Below are 24643 nucleotides of genomic sequence, written 5' to 3'. Positions count from 1 at the left end.
CAATACAAGTCTATGGGAGGGATTATGGCGGCCGTCACGCCCCTCCCATAGGCTTGCATTAAGGGGGCGAGTCGTGATGTCACGATGCTCCAGCCCCTGTATCGCCCGTCATTACGCACAGTGCTGCAGCCGATATCCCGGGGGTCCTCACAGTTTGAGACCACTGATCTAGGCCCTTGTGTTTAATGAAACCAGAAATTGGTTAAGAAAATTCTGTGATACCCAGTGTCTACAATATAGGTCTGTGCGGTGTTAAGTTAGATATGTAAACTACATTCCCTGAAAATATACTTTTTAATAGCAAACAAAACTTTGCTTTAAATGTCAGACGTCAGAGCTTGTCTTTACTGGACTGACCTGTTCCACAAGTAATTGGGGAAGAACAGACTTCAGTAGATAACTTCTTGCTAGGTTGTGTGCATATTGTAGTTTACTGTAGCTGTAGATCTGTTGTACTGTATACTCTGAGGACATACCAGACAATATCTGGTGACCTCTTTACACTACCTAGTAGAGATGCCCAGTTTGGACAACAGCATTTTTCTATTATCTAGTCATTAATCAGCTTAAAAGTTCCTTCAGGAGAGGAGACATAAGGGCTGCTCTACTGATGGATTCCACAACAGAACAGAGCAGCCTGCAATGGATGTGACAATATGTAGGCTGCAGAAGAGAAACTGAGAACATTTTTTAATAAAGACGTATGGGAAAATGCGCCTGATATGACAAGACTCCTTTGTGTGAGTGAAGCCTGCCTTGTGTCTGGCATAACCTGAAACTAGTGTGTACTTAGCAGGGCATGCAATGGTGCTATTGAAGAAGGCGGCTTCCTTTAATAAAGGGACAGCATTTTCTTGGCAGTAGAATGATTAGAGAAGGCATTGGCGCTCCTACGAGAAGTAACTTGCCAGCTCCAGGCCATTGTATACTTCATGGCTCCTCCCGTGATGCAATGACATATTATTATAAGGCAGAACGATAAATATGGAGGAGGTTACTACAACTTGTACTGTCCTGTTGTTGTAAAGTAAGTGAATGGCAGTATACAGATTATGCCAACTACATGTGTGAATACATAAATCTCCTATTTTTTTTTTACTCATTTAACCCCTTAAGTACTCAGCCCATTTTGGCCTTAAGGACTCAGACAATTTTATTTTTACGTTTTCATTTTTTCCTCCTCGCCTTCAAAAAATCATAACACTTTTTTATATTTTCATCCACAGACTAGTATGAGGGCTTGTTTTTTGCGCGACCAGTTGTGTTGTAATGACATTACTCACGTTACCATAAAATGTATGGCGCAACCAAAAAAATACTACTTGTGTGGGGAAATTAAAAAGAAAACCGCATTGGAAGGTTTCTTTTTTGCGCCGTACAATTTACAGTAAAAGTGACGAGTTCTTTATTCTTTGGGTAAATACGAATAAAATGATACCCATGATAGCACACTTTTCTATTACTGTCGGGTTTAAAAAAAAATCGCAAACTGTTTAACCAAATTAGTATGTTTAAAATCCCCCTATTTTGAAGACCTATAACTTTTTCATTTTTCCGATATGAGGGCTCATTTTTTGCACCGTGATATGTACTTTTTGATTCCATATTTGCTTATATAAAACTGTTAATACTTTTTTTTCTTTTTGGAATAAAATTTTTATAAAAAAGCAGCTATTTTGGACTTTTATTTTTTTTATTTTTGTACGTTCACGCCGTTCACTGTACGTTATCATTAACACTTTATTTTAATAGTTGGGATATTTACGCACACGGCGATACCAAATATGTATATAAAAAAAAAATTTTTTTGGGGGGGGGGGGGTGTGAAATAGGGAAAATGGGACAATTTACGTTTTTGAGGGAGGGGGTTTTTCAAATTTTTTTTAACTTGTAATTTTAACTTTTTTTACTTTTTATTTTTACACTTTAATAGTCCCCATAGGGGACTATTTATAGCAATCATTCGATTGCTAATACTCTTCAGTGCTATGCATAGGACATAGCACTGATCAGTATTATCGGTCATCTTCTGCTCTGGTCTGCTCGATCTCAGACCAGACCAGAGCAGAAGACCCCGGGAGACGGCCGGAGCCAGGTGAGAGGACCTCCGGCCGCCATGCTGGATGATCAGATCGGCGCGGCAGCGCTGCGGGTGGTCCGATTGTCCATTTTAGTGACCGCAGTGCTGCAGATGCCATGATCTGTATTGATCACGGCATCTGAGGGGTTAATGGCGGACATACGCGGATATCCGCCATTACGGGCGGGTCCCTGACTGCTATCAGCAGCCAGGTTATGTATTGGACATAAATGTACGTCCTGGTGCGTTAAGTACCAGCTCACCAGGACGTACATTTACGTCCTGCGTCGTTAAGGGATGTTTGAAAGAAAGCTGATGCTGATTATACTAATAACGGTTAGAATTCTAAACAAATGTACAATTCCTGATAATGGTTGTCATCTTTATGGTGATAATCTTTGCTCGGAAACATTTCACATAATGTTCAATGAAAATAATTACTGTATGTTCCGGTGTATAAGACGACTTTTTACCCCTGGAAAATGTTATCAAAAGTCAGGGGTCGTCTTATAGGGCGGGTGCGGCAGTTGGCCGAGACGCCCGGGGGTACGGATAGAGAGCGAGCGGAGCGAACGGGGTATGGATAGAGAGAGTGGTGCTGTGCCCAGAAAAACATGCATCTTTCACTCGTTCAGCCCGCCCTTGTATGTATCCTAATGCCGTACCTCTTTCTCCGCCACTCAGATCTCGCTCCTGGGGAGTGCAGTGAAGCGGGGCAGGCGCGCATGTGTGACATCTGAGGCGGCGCACGCATGAATGTGCGAGATCTGAGAGGCGGTGCAGGTGCGCAGGTGCAAAATCTGACAGGCGGCGCTGGTGCGCATTTGTGAAATCAGAGAGGCAGAGAAGGAGGTACGGTAATGGGATACAAGGGTGGAGCATGTGCGAGACCAGAGAGGTGTAGAAGGAGGTACGGTAATAGGATATAAGTACTTCAATGACAAGGAAAGAAAATTCAGCTCACCATATGTAGTTCCCAGACCCAGATCACGTATATTGTAACACACCTCTCCAGGTGGAAGACTCGGAATGAGGCAAGGGCCGTGTTCCCAGGTGCAGCAATTGGACAGAAGAGGAAATGGCATCCGGGTCCCAGACTGGATAAAACTGTAGCTTTATTGTATCATATTAAAATCCAAAATAGAACATAATGCGGATAAGAACAAACGAAATGCAACCAATGCGTTTCGACCTGTTAACAAGTCTTAACCATGATTAAGACTTGTTAACAGGTCGAAACGCGTTGGTTGCGTTGCGTTTCATTTGTTCTTATCCGCATTATGTTCTATTTTGGATTTTAATATGATACAATAAAGCTACAGTTTTATCCAGTCTGGGAGCCGGATGCCATTTCCTCTTCTGTCTAATTGCAATAGGATACAAGGGCGGGCCAGACGGGTGAAAGAGGTATGTACCGCTCTGATAGTCTTGGAGATAGGGAGGGCTGGGCAGGCAGGGAGAGCTGACCAATCCAAGCAGGCTTTGTATACAACAACCAGCCAATCACTGGTAAGGTACCGTACATCACGGTAGAGGGGGTAGTCTTATACGGCAAGTATATCCCAAACTCTATATTTTAACTGTAAAGGTTGGGGGTTGTCTTATACGCCGGAAAATACGCTATTTGTTGATTGAAAAACATGTAGTTTGATTTCCATAGTCTCACTGCCCCTGCTCTTCAAACCTATTGCTACTGTACACCGTGCATGTATGTCACATGTGGGATTGAATGTTCATGTTTGGCTCTGTGCACACCACACTTTATGTTTGATTTATATGTTGTGGTCGTTTCTATGGTTGTGACAGTCTTTGTTCTAGTCACAGCTTGGTACCACTCCAGTGTTATCCAAATACAGTTTACATGTGACGCCACAAGCCATAACTGGCCCCGGTGCTCATGGGCACTTCTCTTGGCCTTGACAGGTGAATATAGGTTTATTTTGTCCCCTATTAACAAGTCCTACGACCAGTGGAAAGACATAGACCACTCTATGTTCTAGCTGGAGAGGTCCCAGTAGAAGCAGGCAAGCCCTGCTCTATAATACTGAAGTTATCATGTACTGTTGCATATATCTGCTATATAACCAGCCTATATATTAGGACTGTGTTTCCCAACCAGGGTGCCTCCAGCTGTTACAAAACTACAACACCCAGCATGACCGGACAGCCGAAGGCTGTCCGGGCATGCTGGGAGTTGTAGTTTTGCAACAGCTGAAGGCACCCTGTTGGGGAACTCTTTGTAAGGGTATGTGTACCTAAGTGATCATGGCATCATTCTTCCTCTATTACAGAGTAGTTATATTCCAGACCATTGTAATCACAGATGACTCAATATTTTTCTTGCTTTCCCAGAATCCATTGTACTCTTTAGTGTAAATCCCATGAGAACTGTAATACTCCTGACTAATATAGGAGTATTTAATTCAAACTTCTACCCAGAAAACCTCTGGGCTGGTTTTATTCTTTAGGGCCAGAATGCACTGTGATTGTAAAAGAAAACGTATGCATCATTGCTGTAGGTTCTGTCTTGATGAATGGTGTTTTTTTTTTTCTTCTCATTAATCATATATATATATATTTTTTTCTTTTTCAGATTTTCATTCTCTTGTAAAAACAAAGTAAACAGAAAGCATTATGACAGCTGAGACTCAGACCCTGAATTTTGGCCCTGAGTGGTAAGTGCCATGTTTACTTATGACAGGATACTCTGTCTTTTTATGATGTGATATTAAAATAATGTTATCTGATATCAAAAGAAAACTCAATCAGGTGAATAGATGTCTTTTTGCCATTTTTTTTTTCCTTTATAGATCCTGACTAAGGCGGCATCACCTCAGTTAGATATTAACACTTTACTCCTTAGCCTGTTTTGTTCTTAAAGGAGGACACCAGTATATAAAAATTGTCCCCCAAAAAATAGATGTACACACCTTCCTCCACTCCCCTGGGGCCTCTGGTAACCTGCTCCGGTCTGCGCCGCGAACCTCTTCCTGGTTGCCGGTGGCTGGCGAGTCATACTGCACTCAGCCAATCACCCCCGGCCGGAGTGAAGTCCCGACTCTGCCTGCGATAGGCTGAGCGGCAGTGTGAGAACGCTTCAGGACACAAAATTCTTCACTACACGGGCACCTGCTGCCGGGGCCGAAAATGTCACACTACCCCTCAGCCTATCGCCGGCCGAGCCGGGACTTTGCTGCGGCCGGTGATTGGCTGAGCGCAGTATGACTCGCCAGCCACCGGCAACCAGGAAGAGGATCGCGACGGAGACTGGAGATAGTTACCGGAGGCCCCGGGGGAGCGAAGGAAGGTATGTACATCTTTTTTTTTTTTTTTTTTTTTTTTACTGCCGACAGTATGGGGGACAATTTTTATATTCTGGAGTTCTCCTTTAATGACTAAGGCAAATTTTCTAAATCTGACACGTCCATTTATTTGGTGATAACTTTGGAACGCTTTTACTTTACTTATGAAAGCAATTCTGAGATTCTTTTTTTTCGTGACCTAATGTACTTTACATTAGTGGTAAATTTTGATTGATATATATAACAGTTTTAGTTTAAAAAAAAATCCAAAATTCTGCTAAAAAAAAAAAAAATTTTTAGCATTTTTCTAGATTAATTATTTTTCTTTAAGTGTCAGTCAAAATTCCAGCTGAAAATTCCAGCTTGTCCACCCTCACTCTCTCCAGCTGGAAAAAGGGGTCCAATTTTAGTATAATGCTTATGATTGAATTCTTCATTATGTTTAATTTTGTATATATATATATTTTTTCAGGCTTAGGGCTTTGTCAAGCGGGGGCTCTGTTATATCCCCACCCCTCTCCCCAGCATTGCCAAAGTATAAACTTGCAGACTATCGGTACGGCCGGGAAGAGATGCTAGCACTTTATGTAAAGGACAATAAGGTAAGCCAGTCGTATATCAGAATGTCTTGTCTCCAGTTCACAGTTCTTAAACGGTAGATGTATGTTTATATTAATGACTTCAAAGAGCATCATGTTACTAAATACTTAACTTTTTCTCCTTTTTATTTTTTTATTTTTTTTGATGCACACAGACAACTTTTTGTTCTGTTGCTAAATTTTGCTTGTGTTGGATTCAGTTTTGACAACAACTGTTTCAAACCCAGGACAATAAAAACACAAGTTTCTAGTTTTGTGCGTGAAAATGTCTCATAAGGAAGCAAAACAAACACATTTGGGTAATTCTTAAAGCTAGAAGATGTGGGGGGGGGGGGGAAATATATATACAGTGGGCCAAAAAAGTATTTAGTCAGCCACCAATTGTGCAAGTTCTCCCACTTTAAAAGATGAGAGGCCTGTAATTTTCATCATAGGTATACCTCAACTATGAGAGACATAATGAGAAAAAAAATCCATAATCCATCTGATTTTTAAAGAATGTATTTGGAAATTATGGTGGAAAATAAGTATTTGGTCAATAACAAAAGTTCATCTCAATACTTTGTTATATACCCTTTGTTGGCAATGACAGAGGTCAAACGTTTTCTGTAAGTGTTCACAAGGTTTTCACAAACTGTTGCTGGTATTTTGGCCCATTAATCCATGCAGATCTCCTCTAGAGCAGTGATGTTTTGGGGCTGTCGCTGGGCAACACAGACTTTTAACTCCCTCCAAAAGTTTTCTATGGGGTTGAGATCTGGAGACTGGCTAGAAGGGCTGGGCGGTATACCGGTTCATACCGAATACCGAATTTTTTTTCTCTGCACCTTATAAATTTTTCCCATACCGCAATACCGGTTGGGCCCCTCCCCCCCTCGAATGAATGAATTATCAGCCACAGATGAGTGGCCACAGATGCGGCGGCGCTTGAAATGAATGAGTTTGCGGCCGCCAGCGCTTTATATGAATGACTTGCCGGCTGCGGCGCTTTAAATTAATGAAATGCGGGCCGCGGCGCTTTAAATGAATGACACCACGGGGTGAGATCTTGCGTGAAGCCCCAGATAGAGATTATCAGTGGTCTTGTATGTCGTCCATTTTCTAATAATTGCTCCATCAGTTGATTTCTTCACACCAAGCTGCTTGCCTATTGCAGATTCAGTCTTCCCAGCCTGGTGCAGGTCTACAATTTTGTTTCTGGTGTCCTTTGACAGCTCTTTGGTCTTGGCCATAGTGGAGTTTGGAGTGTGACTGTTTGAGGTTGTGGACAGGTGTCTTTTATACTGATAACAAGTTCAGACAGGTGCCATTAAAGGGGTACTCCCGTGGAAAACTTTTTTTTTTTTTTTTTAAATCAACTGGTGCCAGAAACTTAAACAGATTTGTAAATTATTTCTATTAAAAAATCTTAATACTTCCAGTACTTTTTAGGGGCTATATACTACAGAAGAAATTATTTTCTTTTTGGATTTCTCTGATGTCATGACCACAGTGCTCTCTGCCTACCTCTGCTGTCAATTTTTGGAACTGTCCAGAGCAGGAGAAAATCCCCATAGCAAACATATGCTGCCCTGGACAGTTCCTAAAATGGACAGCAGAGGTCAGCAGAGAGCACTGTGGTCATGACATCAGAGAAATCTAAAAAGTAAAGCATTTCCTCTGTAGTATATAGCCCCTAAAAAGTACTGTAAGGATTCAGATTTGTAAATTACTAAAAAAATCTTTTTAAAGGGGTATTCCAGGATTTTTTTTTGACTATGCTACAGGGGCTGTAAAGTTAGTGGAGTTCATAATATAGTGTCTGTACCTGTGTGATGGTTTTCTCACAATTCTGTGATTTTCACCAGCATACAAAATGACTGTTGTCTCTGACTTTTCCCACATTGCAATGCGACCGAGACCTGACTCGCTAGTCAGCTGATGACAGGGAGCCTGTCTGCTTCAATGGGTGGAGGGATCCATCTGCAACTAATGTGACAGCTGTAGGCACCCTGATTGAAAACCACAGGTCTTTCGATGGATGCAGCTCATTTAAGTTTCAATGGGTGGAGTGGCTGATGTTTGGGAGGGAGGAAAATGGAATTGTGGGACTTGTAGTCAAAAAAAGAAGTCAAACAGGAAATACAAGTTCACAAAAAGCTAGCCACAGTGTTATGGTAATCTCACAACATAGCCATTTAGCCCCAAGACAAGCGCAGATCCTTCCTAAGCATGTCCATTACTGCCTGCCAGGTACGTACTAAAATCACCTTATGGTGGATAACCCCTTTAACTTTTTGGCACCAGTTGATAAAAAAAAAAAAAAAATTAAAATAAATAAAAGTTTTTCCCATGGGAGCACCCCTTTAATACAGGTAATGAGTGGAGGACAGAGAAGGCTATTAAAGAAGAAGTTACAGGTCTGTGAGAGCCAGAAATCTTGCTTGTTTGTAGGTGACCAAATACTTATATTCCACCATAATTTGCAAATAAATTCTTTCAATATCAGACAATGTGATTGTAAAGATATATTTTTTCTCATTATGTCTCTCATATTTGAGGTATACCTATGATGATAATTACAGGCCTCTCTCATCTTTTTATTTGGAAGAACTTGTACAATTGGTGGCTGACTAAATACTTTTTTGCCCCACTGTGTGTGTGTGTGTGTGTGTGTGTGTGTGTGTGTGTGTGTGTGTGTGTATATATATATATATATATATATATATGTGTGTGTGTTTGTATGTGTGTGTGTATATATATATATATATATATATATATTTTTTTTTTTTTTTTCTTTATATATGTGCTGTCCAACTCCTAAATGACCACTCGCTATCTATTGTTGGTGTAACAGCAATCACAATGATCATAAAACATGTGGGTTTCATGTCTTTATGAAAGCTGCAACCAGAAACCTGAAATAAAAGACAAAAACATTTTTCCATCTGGATCACTACAGAGCAGCAATAAATGAGGGCCCTATAAATAATACTGGAAGGGGTCATGTTTCATATGGTACTCTACTTCTGAGCCTTGCTTCAGCCTGGTCTTAGAGTGCGTTCACACTGCGGAATCTCCGCTCGATGATTTCAGTGAGAGGAGATTCCGTCTGTTGGCCGCCGCTAAAAATACTTCGGCGCTAGGGCCGCGGGGCACTGAGCCGTCACCATTGACGGCTATGCAGTGCTCGCGGAATCCGCGCAAAGAATCAACATGTTCTTTCTTTGTGCGGAACAGTTTCAGCGGCGGAATTGTCTGCCGCTGAAATTCCGCAGTGTGAACGGGTCTAGGGGAGACCCATTCACACTAATGTTAACGTACCCTTATTGTGAAAATGATGCGAATAAATGTCACAATACATTAGTCTTTTTACTCTAACAGGGGATGATGGGGCTTCTGAAGATATATGAGAAAACTATAGTGTAAAAATATTGTACAATACACATTGAACAACTTTGGGATCTTTTGGAAAGTAAAATATAAATAAAATATATCCAAAAACACTGTAATAGTCACATAATGAAATAGAATGGCCAACACATTATTTCCGATGCCCTGATGTTAATATGTGTGTTCTTACTATTGTTATATAATAGAACTGTAATAACAATATAAATATAAACAATGTAAATAAAATGTGTTTAGTACTACTTGCATCACTGCTTAGCAAGGGAACCATGATGCCAGTAGTATGACATGTAGCCACTGACTGTCTGCAGCAGTCACGTACTGCTAGTAAACAAAGGCACGGGTGTCCGCTGGGGCTTCTGCACTGTATTCCAGTGGAATTGGAGTTATAAGGTTTTTATGTTATTTAATACTTTGGGGCTCTATGTTTTTCAATAGCTGGACAAGGGGGATAATCCTAACATTTAAACTTAACATGTATTAACAGGATAGATGGTAGAGATCCAAATAATGCTTTGACCGACCCCCCTACCGATCACAAGAACTGGGGTCTCATGCACATTTTTTTTTAATGCCAGAGTACCCCAATAACCCCTCCAATCATACATCCTAACCTTTTCAGCAGATGTGTCCTTTGTGGAAAAACCCCTTTAAATCTATAATGGTTGACTTTCATCTTGTGCATGGCTGGCTGAAAACATGAATCATAAACTTTATTTATTCAGAGTTTTAATCCTTTTTTGATGCCTTTTATGCTACAAACACATCCATTTTGTTTTCTGCTAATCTCCATGGAGCAGTATGTAGGTCAGAGGTACTGGATCTAATAAAACTCAGATCAGCTTTGATGGGAATAAATATTACAGCGTGTCCATTGCTTCTTACACCTGCAAAGAATGTTCCATGATGGTATATTCTGACTTGTTTTTTTTTTTTATTAAAATAAAGAAAAGTGGAAAAATACTAGAGCAAAATATATTTAATCCTGCACCTGATGGCCTGAAAATCCTTCTAATATCTAAGAACAAGTGCGCAAAAGGGTCTTCATATACAAGTTGTGCGGTCATTCTGTATCCTACATAAGCATGCATTGTGTGCTAATTTTCTCTAGTGGCTGAGATCTGTGCAGTTCAGTGTTCCCAACCAGTGTGCCTCCAGCTGTTGCAAAACTACAACTCCCAGCATTTCCGGACAGCCGTTGGCTGTCCAGGCATGCTGGGAGTTGAAGTTTTGCAATAGCTGCAGGTACCCTGGTTGGGAAACACTGGTGTAGTTGTCTGGGCACTGTGCATGCATAAGTTTGTATACGTTGTGTATACATATCCGTAACGTATAGTTTAGTATGGTATACACGCTCAACTTGTACAAAGTCCCTTTTGCGCAGTTGTTGGTATTACCGTATTTATCGGCGTATAACACACATTTTGTAGGCAAAATTTTTTAGCCTAAAGTCTATGTGCGTGTTATACACCGATAAGCTGCTGCAGTTCAATGATTTAAAGTGGGCACTTTAAATCCATGAACTGCAGCGGCTTTTGTAGGTCCAGAGATCGCCCTATTCTCTGCCCCTGCCTATCCTGGGGTCCAGAGACCGCCGGCGCTGCCCCATTACTTCCCCATCCCCAGTTTTATAATTACCTGTTCCCGGGGTCCATGCTGCTTCTGGCTCCGGCGTCTCCTGTGTCGTTACTATGCGCTGCGCAATGACGAGTGGCGTCTTCAACGCGACATCACCATCAGTGGCCCTGCGCACAGTGACAGCTAAGGACACCTCCGGAGCCAGAATCAGCATGGAACTGACCCCAGGAACAGGTAATTATAAATCCGGGGATGGGGGAGGTAATGGGGCAGCGGCGGCGGCGGTCTCTGGATAGCCAGGGGGAGAGAAGCGGTGGCAGCAGGACTCTAGACCCCAGGAAAGGCAGGGGAGAGAAGCGGGCAGCGACTGCCTCTCTCCCCCTGCGTTTCCTGGGGGCTTCTGCGTGGTCAGAAATAGTCTATCAGGGTATACACATGCACACACATGCACCCTCATTTTACCAAGGATATTTGGGTAAAAAACTTTTTTTTACCCAAATATCCTTGGAAAAAGGATGGTGCGTGTTATAGGCCGGTGCATGGTATACCCCGATAAATACGGTATATTAAATTTTAAATGGTTGACTGGATTGCCATTTTTACAGCTTGCTACAGCTAAGGCATTTGGTTTTTCAGTATCAGCATACATTCTTTATTATAGATCGGCTTTCTAATCTCCCTTGTGGCAAAAAAAAAAGTCAAAATGGTCACGTGCTAAATGAGCATGAATTTACTAGTTCTAGTAGTAAAAACGACTTTAAACAGATTTATAATTTTTTTTTAAACAGGTTTATTTAAGATTTTGCAGAACATACAAGAGCAATGCCAATGTAGGACATAGTATGGTGCCATAATACAGAGCCCTAAGACAAAGTATTTGTGCAGACAGGAGAATAAAGATAGGAGACATGGAGAGAGTCAAATGGAGATCCGGAAGTTCGGATGTCCAACTTGACCCAAAAATCGATTGTTCAATCACAACTATGCAAATGCACCCTTACAGACCAAGTCAATGGATAATGATATTGTGGCCTTCATTTTACCAGGATCCATGACCATTATGACCGCTTTGAATAGTAATAGTAATGAATAGTGCTGCAGCTAGAGCTCCGTTCATTCTCTGTTGTGCTTTTCCCATCTATCTCTGCAGCACCACTGAAAATGTGACCTTATGTCTACTACTACAAGCAAGGCCTAGTGTCAAAAGGTTTTCTAATTCAAGCTATGTTCTATAATTTACAAAATGTTTACATTTATTCTCTTCTCATTGGAAGATTAGCAGTTTAAAAGTGTCCTTTGTGTTAGCAGCAATAATGGTTATTCATATATTAAGAGTTTGTTTTGTAGGCCATTAGAGCAGAACTGTACACTAGAATCTTATACAGCCTGTAAACACCTTTTGAGGTTCAGATGCGTAACTAGAATATTTTGTGCTGTAGGTTCCTTTAGACCTTCTGGACAAAGAGTTTTTTCCTATTTTGAAAGAGGAGCCCCTACTACCTTTGGCACTTGTTCCGTTTACTGAGGAGGAGCAGGTAAGATCTAAGGAAGCTCTCAGGAGTCACAAATTTTTATCCTAAGGGACAGTAGAAATGTTTTATTTCTCAGCACGCTAGCATTATGGTACCGCCTGGAGTAAAACATCAGCCAGTAATCTGCCACAATCCCTACCGGGTAATCTGACTTTTCAGCTTTCCAACATAAATAAGTCCCTTTTTCTTTGGCCCACTCCGGTGCCTCTGTATACTTTCTCTGATGACATGCTCTAACAGCTTTTTTAAAATTTATTTATTTTTATTATTTGAAATTTTTTGTATTTCCACAATTTTTCGTTTCATTTTTTTTTTAACCTTATATTCCAACAGAGAAACTTCTCAATGTCTGTTAACAGTGCTGCTGTACTGCGCCTTATGGGAAGGGGCAGTAGTGGAGGAGGGGGAACAGTAGTAGGGGCTCCTAGAGGTCGGAGTTCCTCCAGAGGTCGAGGTAAGTTGATTTTTTGAATAATGGGTATACCTTATGACTGTTTACTTTTTACAGCGTGTTTATACTTTTACTTATGTAGAAAACATTGACTCATGCTATGTTACTACTTTTAGTTACAACCTTTATTATATTTCTGAGTTATTTACATTTTGTTGACGGCAGAGGCAATCAGCATATTTAGGGTGCATTGACCAGATATCATATATATATATATATATATATATATATATATATATATATATATATATAATATAATATAATATAATATAATATAATATAATATAATATAATATATATATATATATAATTTTTTTTTTTTTTTTTTTTTTTTTTATAGAACATATACATTGAGTGATACTGTGTACATTGACTTACATTATAAAATAAAAGGGCAAAAACATATATTTTTTTGGCGTACCCAATAGTGTAGTTGACTGTTTTTGCATTCACCAACATTAATCATACTGTAACAGAAACATTGTAATATACACACAAACACTGTGAACGCACCCTTGCTGACTTATTGACATTTTAACTATTTAATGTCAGGATTATTTTGGCCTTAACCCCTCAACGACACAGGACATAAACGTACGTCCTGTTGCGGTGCTACTTAACGCACCAGGACATACATTTACGTCCTATACATGACTGAGAACATCGGAGCGATGCTCGTGTCATACGCGGCAGGTCCCGGCTGCTGATAGCAGCCAGGGACCTACCGCTAATGGCAGACATCCGCCATTAACCCCTCAGATGCCGTGATCAATACAGCGGATATCCGATCATCCAGAATGGCAGACGGAGGTCCCCCGACCTGCCTCCGCTGCCTTCCACAGGTCTTCTGCTCTGGTCTGAGATCGAGCAGACCAGAGCAGAAGATGACCGATAACACTGATCAGTACTATGTCCTATACATAGCACTGAACAGTGTTAGCAATCAAATGATTGCTATAATTAGTCCCCTATGGGGACTATTAAAGTGTAAAATTAAAAGTTTAAAAAAATGTGAAATATCCCCTCCCAAATAAAAATTTTAATTGTCCAATTTTCCCAATTTCACCCCCAAAAAGTGTAAAAAAAAAATAAAAAAAATGAATAAACATATTTGGTATTGACGCATGCGTAAATATCCAAACTATTAAACTGTAATGTTAAGGATATATCGCAGGGTGAACGGCGTGAACATTAAAAAAAAAGTCCAAAATTGCTGCTTTTTTTAAAGAACATTTTATTTAAAAAAAATAGATAAAAAATGTATTAAGTCTTATATATGCAAATATGTTATGAATAAAAAGTAGAGATCACGGCGCAAAAAATGAGACCACATACTGCCGCTTATACGGAAAATGAAAAAGTTATAGGTCTTCAAAATAGAGGGATTTTAAACGTACAGCGGTCCCTCAAGTTACCATATTAATTGATTCCAGGACGACCATTGTATTTTGAAACCATTTTATGTTGAGACCAGAACTCTATGGAAACCTGGTAATTGGTTCTGAAGCCCCAAAATGTCATCCAAAAATAGGAAAAAGTGAGGATTAAACAATAATAGACAACTAATATAGATAAAGCAAATCCTTACATATAAAAGTAATAAAGAGCTGGAAATGGAAGCTGTAATCACTGTCTATGTAGAGGACAGGAGCTTCTTCAGGGTCGTGTACAGTACGCACAGTGTCCCAAAAAAGTAACATGGGGCCGCCCTTACTTGGTGTCCAAAAGAGCAGCTAACTCTGGTACAGGTAAATAGTACAGAACATGTAATACCTCCCTGTACTGTAGGGGGCGCTACCAGACAGCCAGTCAGTGCATGGACTTTAGGAATACAGGTGTTTTACCAGTAAAATGCCCATTCTGATTGGTCGGTTCTTTCAGCCATTGACATGTTTCACAGATCTGGAATGTACATTGTATGTTGAGTCTGGTTTCAAGTTACTACGGTCCAGAAAAGGCCACTGTATGTTGAAATTAGTGTATGTTGAGGCCATTGTAAGTTAAGGGATCACTGTACTAATTTGGTTAAAAAGTTTGCGATATTTTTTTCTTTAAGCGCAACAGTAATAGAAAAGTATGTAATCATGGGTATCATTTTAATCGTACTGACCCAAAGAATAAAGAACACGTCATTTTTACCATAAATTGTACGGCGTAGAAACAAAACCTTCCTAAATTTGTAAAATTGTGGTTTTCTTTTTAATTTCCCCACACAAATAGTATTTTTTTGGTTGCGCCATACATTTTATGGTAAAGTGAGTGATGGCATTACAATGGGCAACTGGTCACGCAAAAAACAAGCCCTCATACTAGTCTGTGGATGAAAATATGAAAGAGTTATGATTTTTTGAAGGCGAGGAGGAAAAAAATAAAACGTAAAAATAAAATTGTCTGAGTCCTTAAAGGAGAACTTGGGAATATAAAAATTGTCCCCCATACTGCAGGCAGTAAAAAAAATAAAGATGTACATACCTTCCTCCGCTCCCCCGGGGCCTCCGGTAACCGGCTCCGGTCTCTGCCGCGATCCTCTTCCTGGTTGCTGGTGGTCGTCGAGTCATACTTCGCTCAGCCAATCACCAGCCGCAGTGAAGTCCCGACTCGGCCGGCGATAGGCTGAGCGGCAGTGTGAGAACACTTCAGGACACAAAATTCTTCTCTACACCGTCACCTGCTGCCGGGGCCGAAAACGTCACACTGCCGCTCAGCCTATCGCCAGCCGAGTCGGGACTTCACTGCGGCTGGTGATTGGCTGAGCGAAGTATGACTCGACGACCACCAGCAACCAGGAAGAGGATCACGGCAGAGACCGGAGCCGGTTACCGGAGGCCCCGGGGGAGCGGAGGAAGGTATGTACATCTTTATTTTTTTTTATTGCCAGCATTATGGGGGACATTTTTTATATTCCCGAGTTCTCCTTTAAGGCCAAAATAGGCCGAGTCCTTAAGGGGTTAAATGTCTACTCTGCGAATTAAGAAAAAAAAATGTCTGGTACACAAATAAAGCTACAATTGATTCTTTTTTTGGTCACTTTAACCCATCTACCCCAAGTGGTACTGATAAAAAGAGCAGACCACAAAGCGAAAAATGAGCCCTTACACAGCTCTGTAAACAAAAAATTAAAAGTTAATGGGGTTTAAAAGCATTTTTATAAAAAAAAATTTTTTTTAAGCAGTAGAAAAATACCAAAACTATATTAACCCCTTAAGGACGCAGGGTTTTTCCGTTTTTGCATTTTCATTTTTTCCTCATCACCTTCTAAAAATCATAACTCTTACAATTTTGCACATAAAATTCCATATGATGGCTTATTTTTTGCGCCACCAATTCTACTTTTCAGTGACATTAGTCATTTTACCCAAAAATCCACGGCAAAACAGGAAAAAAATTCATTGTGCTACAAAATTGAAGAAAAAATTTCATTTTGTAAATTTTGGGGGCTTCCGTTTCTACGCAGTGCATTTTTCGGTAAAAATAAAACTTTCTCTTTCTTCTGTAGGTCCATACGGTTAAAATGACATCCTACTTAGGGTGGGTTCACACTACGTTTTCTCCCATACGGGAGCGCATACGGCAGGGGGGAGCTAAAACCTCGAGCTCCTGTATGCCTTCGTATGCGCTCCCGTGTGTCATTCATTTCAATGAGCCGGCCGGAGTGAAACATACGGTCCGGTCGGCTCATTTTTGCGCCGTATGCGCTTTTACGACCGGACCTCAAACCGTGGTTGACCACAGTTTTATGTCCGGGGGAAAAGCGCATACAGCGCAAAAATGAGCCGACCGAACGTTTCACTCCGGCCGGCTCATTGAAATGAATGACACACTGGAGCGCATACGAAGGCATACGGGAGAGCGAGGTTTTAGCTCCCCCCTGCCGTATGTGCTCCCGTATGGGAGAAAACGTAGTGTGAACCCAGCCTTATATAGGTTGGATATTGTCGTACTTTGGAAAAAAATCATAACTATATGCAATAAAATTTATATGTTTAAAAATTCTCATCTTCTAACCCCTATAACTTTTTTGTTTTTCTATGTACGGGCCGGTATGAGGACTCATTTTTTGAAGTTTTTATCGGTACCATTTTTGTATTGATCGGACTTTTTGACCGCTTTTTATTCATTTTTTCATGATATAAAGTGTGACCAAAAATACACTATTTTGGACTTCGGAATTTTTTTGCGTGCACTCCATTGACCGTGCGATTTAATTAACGATTATTAATTAATATTATTAATTATTATTAATTAATATTATTAATATTTTTATAGTTCGGGCATTTTCACACGCGGCGATACCACATATGTTTATTTTTATTTACACAGTTTTTTTTTATGTGAGAAGGGGGGCGATTCAAACTTTTATTAGGGAAGGGGTTAAATGATCTTTGTTAACTTTTTTCACTTTTATTTTGCTATAACACTGCACACACTGATCTCCTATGCTGATCCCTGCAAAGCCATAGCTTTGCGAGGATCAGTCAGATAGGGGCTTGATTGCTCAAGCCTGTAGCTCAGGCTTGGAGCAACAACGATCGGACGCCGCGGAGACAGGTAAGGAGACCTCCGCCTGCGTCCCAGCTGATCGGAATGTTGCGATTTTATCGCGATGTCCCAATCAGCAGGACTGAGCTGCCGGGAAGGGTTTACTTTCGTTTTCAGACGCAGCGATCAAAGTTGACTGAAGGGTTAACAGCACGCGGCACAATGATCGATGCTGCGCACTGTTAGCCCAGGGTCCCGGCTATGATTAGCAGCCAGGACCGACCCGGTGTGATGCGGGGTCACGTCGTGACCCTGTTTTAACCCCTGAAGGACCAAGGACGTACCGGTACGTCCTTGGTCCTGCTCTCCTGATATAACGCAGGGTTACACAGTAACCCCGCGTCATAGTGAAGCCGGGACCCGCCTCTAATAGCGCGCGGCGCCGTGCGCTATTAACCCTTTAGCCGCGCGCTCAGAGCTGAGCCGCGCGGCTAAAAGTGAAAGTGAAAGTTGCCGGCTAGCTCAGTCGGGCTGTTCAGGATAGCCGCGGCTAATCGCTGCATCCCGAACAGCTGACAGGACAGCGGGAGGGCCCTACCTGCCTCCTCGCTGTCCGATTGCCGAATGACTGCTCAGTGCCTGAGATCCAGGCATGAGCAGTCATGCGGCAGAATCGTTGATCACTGGTTTCTTATGAGAAACCAGTGATCAATGATGAAGATCAGTGTGTGCAGTGTTATAGGTCCCTATGGGACCTATAACACTGCAAAAAAAAAGTGGGGAAAAAAAAGTGAATAAAGATCATTTAACCCCTCCCCTATTAAAAGTTTGAATCACCCCCCTTTTCCAATAAAAAAAAAACAGTGTAAATAAAAATAAACATATATGGTATCACCGCGTGCGGAAATGTCCGAATTATAAAAATATATCATTAATTAAACCGCTCGGTCAATGGCGTACGCGCAAAAAAATTCCAAAGTCCAAAATAGTGCATTTTTGGTCACTTTTTAGATCATTTAAAAATGAAGATCAATAGGTCCTATCAATGCAAAAATGGTACCGTTAAAAACTTCAGATCACGGCGCAAAAAATGAGTCCTCATACCGCCCCATACACGGAAAAATAAAAAAGTTATAGGGGTCAGAAGATGACAATTTTAAACGTATTAATTTTCCTGCATGTAGTTATGATTTTTTCCAGAAGTACGACAAAATCAAACCTATATATGTAGGGTATAATTTTAATCGTATGGACCTACAGAATAAAGATAAGGTGTCATTTTTACCGAAAAATTTACTACGTAGAAACGGAAGCCCCCAAAAGTTACTAAACTGCATTTTTTTCCCAATTTTGTCGCACAATGATTTTTTTTCCGTATCACCGTAGATTTTTGGGCAAAATGACTAACGTCATTACAAAGTAGAATTGGTGGCGCAAAAAATAAGCAATCATATGGATTTTTAGGTGCAAAATTGAAAGAGTTATGATTTTTTAAAGGCAAGGAGCAAAAAACGAAAATGCAAAAACGGAAACCCCCCCGGTCCTTAAGGGGTTAAACACTGGGACCGGGTGTAGGGTGTACAGGTACGCCCTACGTCCATAAGGAGTTAATTGGGTACCATCATAATTGTACTGACCAGAATAAAGAAAACATATCAAAAGCTAAACATTTTCGTTCACTTTCACACAACAACAATTTTGTATTTTTTTTTGCAGCGGGTAAGAATGTGTTAGTTTTTCTGCCACTCTTTGGAGATTTAAATGTTAACTCTCCATGTAACACCTTGGGATAGCGAAAACTGCAATTTTCTTTCAGAAACAGCACCACACGTCTTCATGTTGTGTATGGTATTACAACTTGCCTTTATTCACTTCAAAAGAACTGATGGTGCTGTTTTGAAGGAAATAAGCTACCGTTTGTTGTTTGATCTTGGATTACCCCTTCAAGAATCTTTATGTGCTAGAAAGATGACGTGTTGTCATAGATACGTCACAGATTGCTCACATTGGCACTACTGTTTTGACCATACAGAGACTTTTCAGTGCTCTAGTTGGCTGTTTCATTTCATATAATAAGTCTTATTTGATTTATTCAAGATATAGATCAGGTTTTCTTTATCTTTCACATTGCTTAAGGCCAGTTTATTTTATGGTACACTGCTTTCATTCTTTGCACAAAGCTAATCAATTCTACTTTACGGTTTGTGATGCGTCTACTTAATAAAAAATAAATGTTTCTGTTCTGAAAATAAATTCTGTTACAGTCATTCTTAGATTAGGGAAAACAATCCATGCAACTGTGCTAAATAAAAATATGCCTAGTTAGTAGATGGTTTACTTATGTTGTGGGGCGTAAATATAGCAGAATTACATTATCTAATATTTTGTCCTTCTAATCTGCATGGGCATTGGCTTTATGTCTCTAGAAGGATAGTAGTTGAGTTGATTGCTTCCTTAAAGGGGTATTCAGGCCATAGACATCTTGTATATCCATATACCATAGACATCTTATATATCCATATCCATAGGATAGGGAATAAGATGTCTGATTGCAGGGGGTGCCCGCCATTGGGGACCCCCGCGATTTCTATGCAGCACCCGCATTCTATGCTGGGCTGCTGCTCCAGTCTTGGAAACCTCTGTGACGCCACACCCCTTCCATTCATGTCTATTGGAGGGGGTGTGATGTCCTCCCGTAGATATGAATGGAGGGGGTGTGACGTGAGGTCACATCTCCAGTCCTGGAAACACAGAGGTTTCCGAGACTGGCGCAGCAGCCCGACATAGAATGCGGGTGCTGCACGGAGATCGCGGGGGTCCCAGCGGCAGGCCCCCCCTGCGATCAGGGATAAGATGTCTATGGCCGGAATACCCCTTTAAAGCTATGCAATGGCAGGATAAATCTGCAAACCATATTCATACATAGTGAACTTGAGGCAAAAATATTCACTGAAATACATCACAATACAAAAGTATATATTTCTCAACCTCATTCAGACATGACAGAACTCGCTTGATTTGTCATTCTGTGCTTTTGAGGCGGTGTGTCCTCACTCTGCATGACTCAAATTCCTCCCTGAGTCTGCTGTGCTGTGTCTTCTCACCCAATCACTGCAGGCTGCTCTGTAACCCCCTCCTCTCTGTTTTCACGCTGCAGTCTGATAGGACAGGAGAGAGCACGGAGGAGTGCTAGTCCCGCCTTCACTTCCTGGACTTTGTCCATGCCTGTGCTTCAGTTGAGACAAAGATGGTGCTGGAGCCAGTCAGGATTATGTTCTGGATGGTATGGCCCCTAGTGGTCTTTTTATAAGCAATGATTTTTATAAAAAGGAAATCTTATATTTTTTATTCAGTATGATAACAAGGTTAATGTTTTGCCACTGTATACAACATATAAAAGTTTTTGAATCTTACAGTGCTGATTTAAGTTTATAGTAGTACGATGATCTTGATCTTGAGAGTGAGTCATGGGGAAAATGATTAGAAACATTTGCTTTACATCTCTGTATTTGACCTGTTCCTGGTTTTGGCTAAGGGCTCATTCATATTACAGTCTGCCCCCGTTAATTCATGCCCGTTCTCAAATTAATTTGATACTGTTGCAAACTGTTGTAAAAGGATCCCATTGATGTCATTGATGTCGGGATTTTTTTTTACAGTTCTTTGTCACCTGTTTGTACCAGTTTGCCTCCTATTTAACAACGATCCTTTCCACATATAGTGCAGCAGGGGCAAGCCATATAGAAGTTCTGCGGGGGCCAGACATATAGCTATATGTCTTGCCCCTATTGTTCTTCTTTATGGCACGTCTGGCTGGACAGCCAGGGAACTCAGCCAGTGCAATGCCGACAGCTTCCCCGGCCGGCCGGCTCAATGTAATCACGATGGCACTGATTCACTTTAACCACTCTGTGCCGGCCATTCAGGGCTCCCGGCAGGGTATTTGAAAATAGTAAAAGACACTATATGCATCGCAGGGGAGCGGAGCATGCCGCCCACTCCCGATTAATAGCTTATGATGGCATTGGGTCTCAGAAGTGACACCCGGTGCGATCTGTCCCTTAGTCCCTGTACTACTACAGTTCTTTGTCACCAATTTGAACACGTTTGCTTCCTATTCCGTATTTTTGCAGGTGAAAATATGTTGCGTGCAGTATTTTTTTTTCTCTGTAAAAAAAATCAATAATTTAAAACAGGTTCTTTAACCTCTTAAGGACCAGGCCCATTTTGGCCTTAAGGACCAGAGCATTTTTTGCACATCTTACCACTGTCACTTTAAAGGGGTACTCCGGTGCTTAGAAATCTTATCCCCTATCCAAAAGATAGGGGATAAGATGCCTGATCGTGGAGTCTCGCCGCTGGGGACCCCCGTGATCTTGCACACGGCACCCCGTTTGTAATCAGTCCCCAGAGTGTGTTCGCTCCGGGTCTGATTACCGGCGACCACAGGGCCGGTGGCGTGTGACGTCACGCCTTCACCCCCGTGTGACATCACGCTCCGTCCCTCAATGCAAGCCTACGGGAGGGGGCGTGATAACTATCACGCCCCCCCCCCCCCGTAGGCTTGCATTGAGGGGCGGAGTGTGACGTCACACGCCGCCGGCCCTGTGGTCGCCGGTAATCAGACCCGGAGCGAACACGCTCCGGGGACTGATTACAAACAGGGTGCCGCGTGCAAGTTCATGGGGGTCCCTAGCGGCGGGAATCCCGCGATCAGGCATACTATCCCCTATCCTTTGAATAGGGGATAAGATGTCTAAGCATCGGAGTACCCCTTTAAGTATTAATAACTCTGGTATGCTTGTACTTTTCATTCTGATTCCAAGATTGTTTTTTTCGTGACATATTCTACTATATGTTAGTGGTCAAATTTTGTCGATACTTACATAATTTCTTGGTGAAAAATTCCAAAATTTGATGAAAAAATTGAAAATTTAGCATTTTTCTAATTTTGAAGCTCTCTGCTTGTAAGGGAAATAGACATTTCAAATAAATTATATTTTGATTTACGTATACAATATGTCTACGTTTGCATAATAAAGTTGACATGTTTTTACTTTTGGAAGACATCAGAGGGCTTAAAGGGGTACTCCACCCCTAGACATCTTATCCCCTATCCAAAGGATAGGGGATAAGATGTCTGATCGCGGGGGTCCTGCCGCTGGGGACCCCCGCAATATAGCATGCAGCACCCACCTGTTTCTTGTCCGGAAGCGCTTGAGGGTCTGGGTCGCGACCACGGGAACGGAAGTCTGTGACATCACAACTCCGCCCCCGTGTGACATCACGCCCCGTCCCCTCAATGCAAGTCTATGGGAGGGGGCGGAGTCAGTTCCCGTGGACGCGATCCAGAGCCTCCAACGCTTTCGGACAAGAAACAGGTGGGTGCCGCATGCTATATTGCGGGGGTCCCCAGCAGCGGGACCCCCGCTATCAGACATCTTATCCCCTATCCTTTGGATAGGGGATAAGATGTCTAGGGGTGGTGTACCCCTTTAAAAGTTCAGCGGCAATTTTCCAATTTTTCACAACATTTTCAAAATCTGAATTTTTCATGGACCAGTTCAGGTTTGAAGTGGATTTAAAGGGCTTTCTTATTAGAAATACACCATAAATGACCCCATTATAAAAACTGCCCCCCTCAAAGTATTCAAAATGACATTCATTAAGTGTGTTTACCCTTTATGTGTTTCACAGGAATAGCAGCAAAGTGAAGGAGAGAATTCAAAATCTTCATTTTTTACGCTCGCATGTTCTTGTAGACCCAGTTTTTGAATTTTTACAAGGGGTAAAAGGAGAATAATCCTCTCAATTTGTAACGCAATTTCTCTTGAGTAAGGAAATACCTCATGTGTATGTGAAGTGTTCGGCGGGGTCAGTAGAGGGCTCAGAAGAGGGCTCAAATGGTTTTTGGGGGGCATGTCACATTTAGGAAGCCCCTTTGGTGCCAGAACAGAAGAAAATCCCCCACATGGCATACCATTTTGGAAACTACACCCTTCAAGGCACGTAACAAGGGGTCCAGTGAGCCTTAACACCCCACAGGTGTTTGAAGACTTTTGAAGTCGTATGTGTAAATGAGTGAAAATTTTCACAAAAGTGCCGTTTTTTTCTCCAAATGTACCATTTTTACAAGGGGTAATGGGAGAAAATGCCCGCAAAATTTGTAACCCCATCTCTTCTGAGTATGGAAATACCCCATTTGTGGACGTAAAATGCACTGCAGGCGAACTACAATGCTCAGAAGAGGAGGAGTCACATTTTGCTTTTGGAAAGCAAATTTTGCTGAAATGGTTTTTGGTTGGCATGTCACATTTAAGAAGCCCCTATGGTGCCAGAACAGCAAAAATAAAAAACACATGGCATACTATTTTGGAAACTACACCCCTCAAGGAACGTAACAAGGGGTACAGTGAGCCTTACAGGTGTTTGATGACTTTTTGTTAAATTTGGATGTGAAAATGAAAAAACAATTTTTTTTTCACTAAAATGCTGGTTTTTCACCAAATTTTACATTTTTACAAGGGGTAATAGGAGAAAATGACCCCCAAAATTTTGAACCCAATTTCTTATGGAATGGAAATACCCCATGTGTGTACGTCAAGTGCTCTGCTGGCAAACTACAATGCTCAGAAGAGGAGGAGCGCCATTGAGCTTTTGGAAAGAGTATTTGTTTGGAATGGAAGTCAGGTGCCATGTGCGTTTACAAAGCCCCCCGTGGTGCCAGAACAGTGGACCCCCCCCCCCACATGTGACCCTATTTTGGAAACTACACTCCTCACAGAATTTGATAAGGGGTGCAGTGAGTATTTACACCCCACTGGTGTTTGACAGATCTTTGGAACAGTGGGCTGTGCAAATGAAATATTACATTTTTATTTTCACGGACCACTGTTCCAAAAATCTGTCAGACACCTGTGGGGCGTAAATGCACCCCTTATTACATTACGTGAGGGGTGTAGTTTCCAAAATGGGGTCACATGTGGAGGGGGTCCATTGTTCTTGCACATGTGGAGGTGGTCCATATGTTCTTTGTAAAATTTTCTCTCCAAAAGCCCAATGGAGCTCCTTCTCTTCTGAGCATTGTAGTTTGCTCTGAAAGCACTTTACATCCACATATGGGGTATGTTCTTACTCAGAAGAAATGGGGTTACAAATTTTGGGGGCTTTTTTCCTATTTTCCCTTGTGAAAATGAAAAATTTAGGGTAACACCAGCATTTTAGTGGAAACA

The 24643-nt window shown here is 41.5% G+C and overlaps 1 protein-coding gene across 6 annotated transcripts in view; it reads left to right on the top strand.

Moving 5' to 3' along the window:
- GIGYF2 (GRB10 interacting GYF protein 2) overlaps positions 1-24643 on the top strand; it is a 208667-nt gene that overhangs the window by 54378 nt on the left and 129646 nt on the right. For all 6 annotated transcript variants that reach the window (XM_056564616.1, XM_056564619.1, XM_056564617.1 and 3 more), the window contains exons 2-5: positions 4674-4755; positions 5855-5984; positions 12389-12484; positions 12815-12935. In XM_056564616.1, coding sequence (XP_056420591.1) covers positions 4715-4755; positions 5855-5984; positions 12389-12484; positions 12815-12935 — 388 coding nt within the window. In that variant the 5' untranslated portion in view covers positions 4674-4714. The remainder of the gene's footprint in view (positions 1-4673; positions 4756-5854; positions 5985-12388; positions 12485-12814; positions 12936-24643) is intronic.

Source organism: Hyla sarda, chromosome 3 (assembly GCF_029499605.1).
Source record: "Hyla sarda isolate aHylSar1 chromosome 3, aHylSar1.hap1, whole genome shotgun sequence".
Taxonomy (NCBI): Eukaryota; Metazoa; Chordata; class Amphibia; order Anura; family Hylidae; genus Hyla; species Hyla sarda.
Note: the sequence above shows the minus strand (reverse complement) of the source record. Positions and strands in the feature narration are given on the sequence as shown.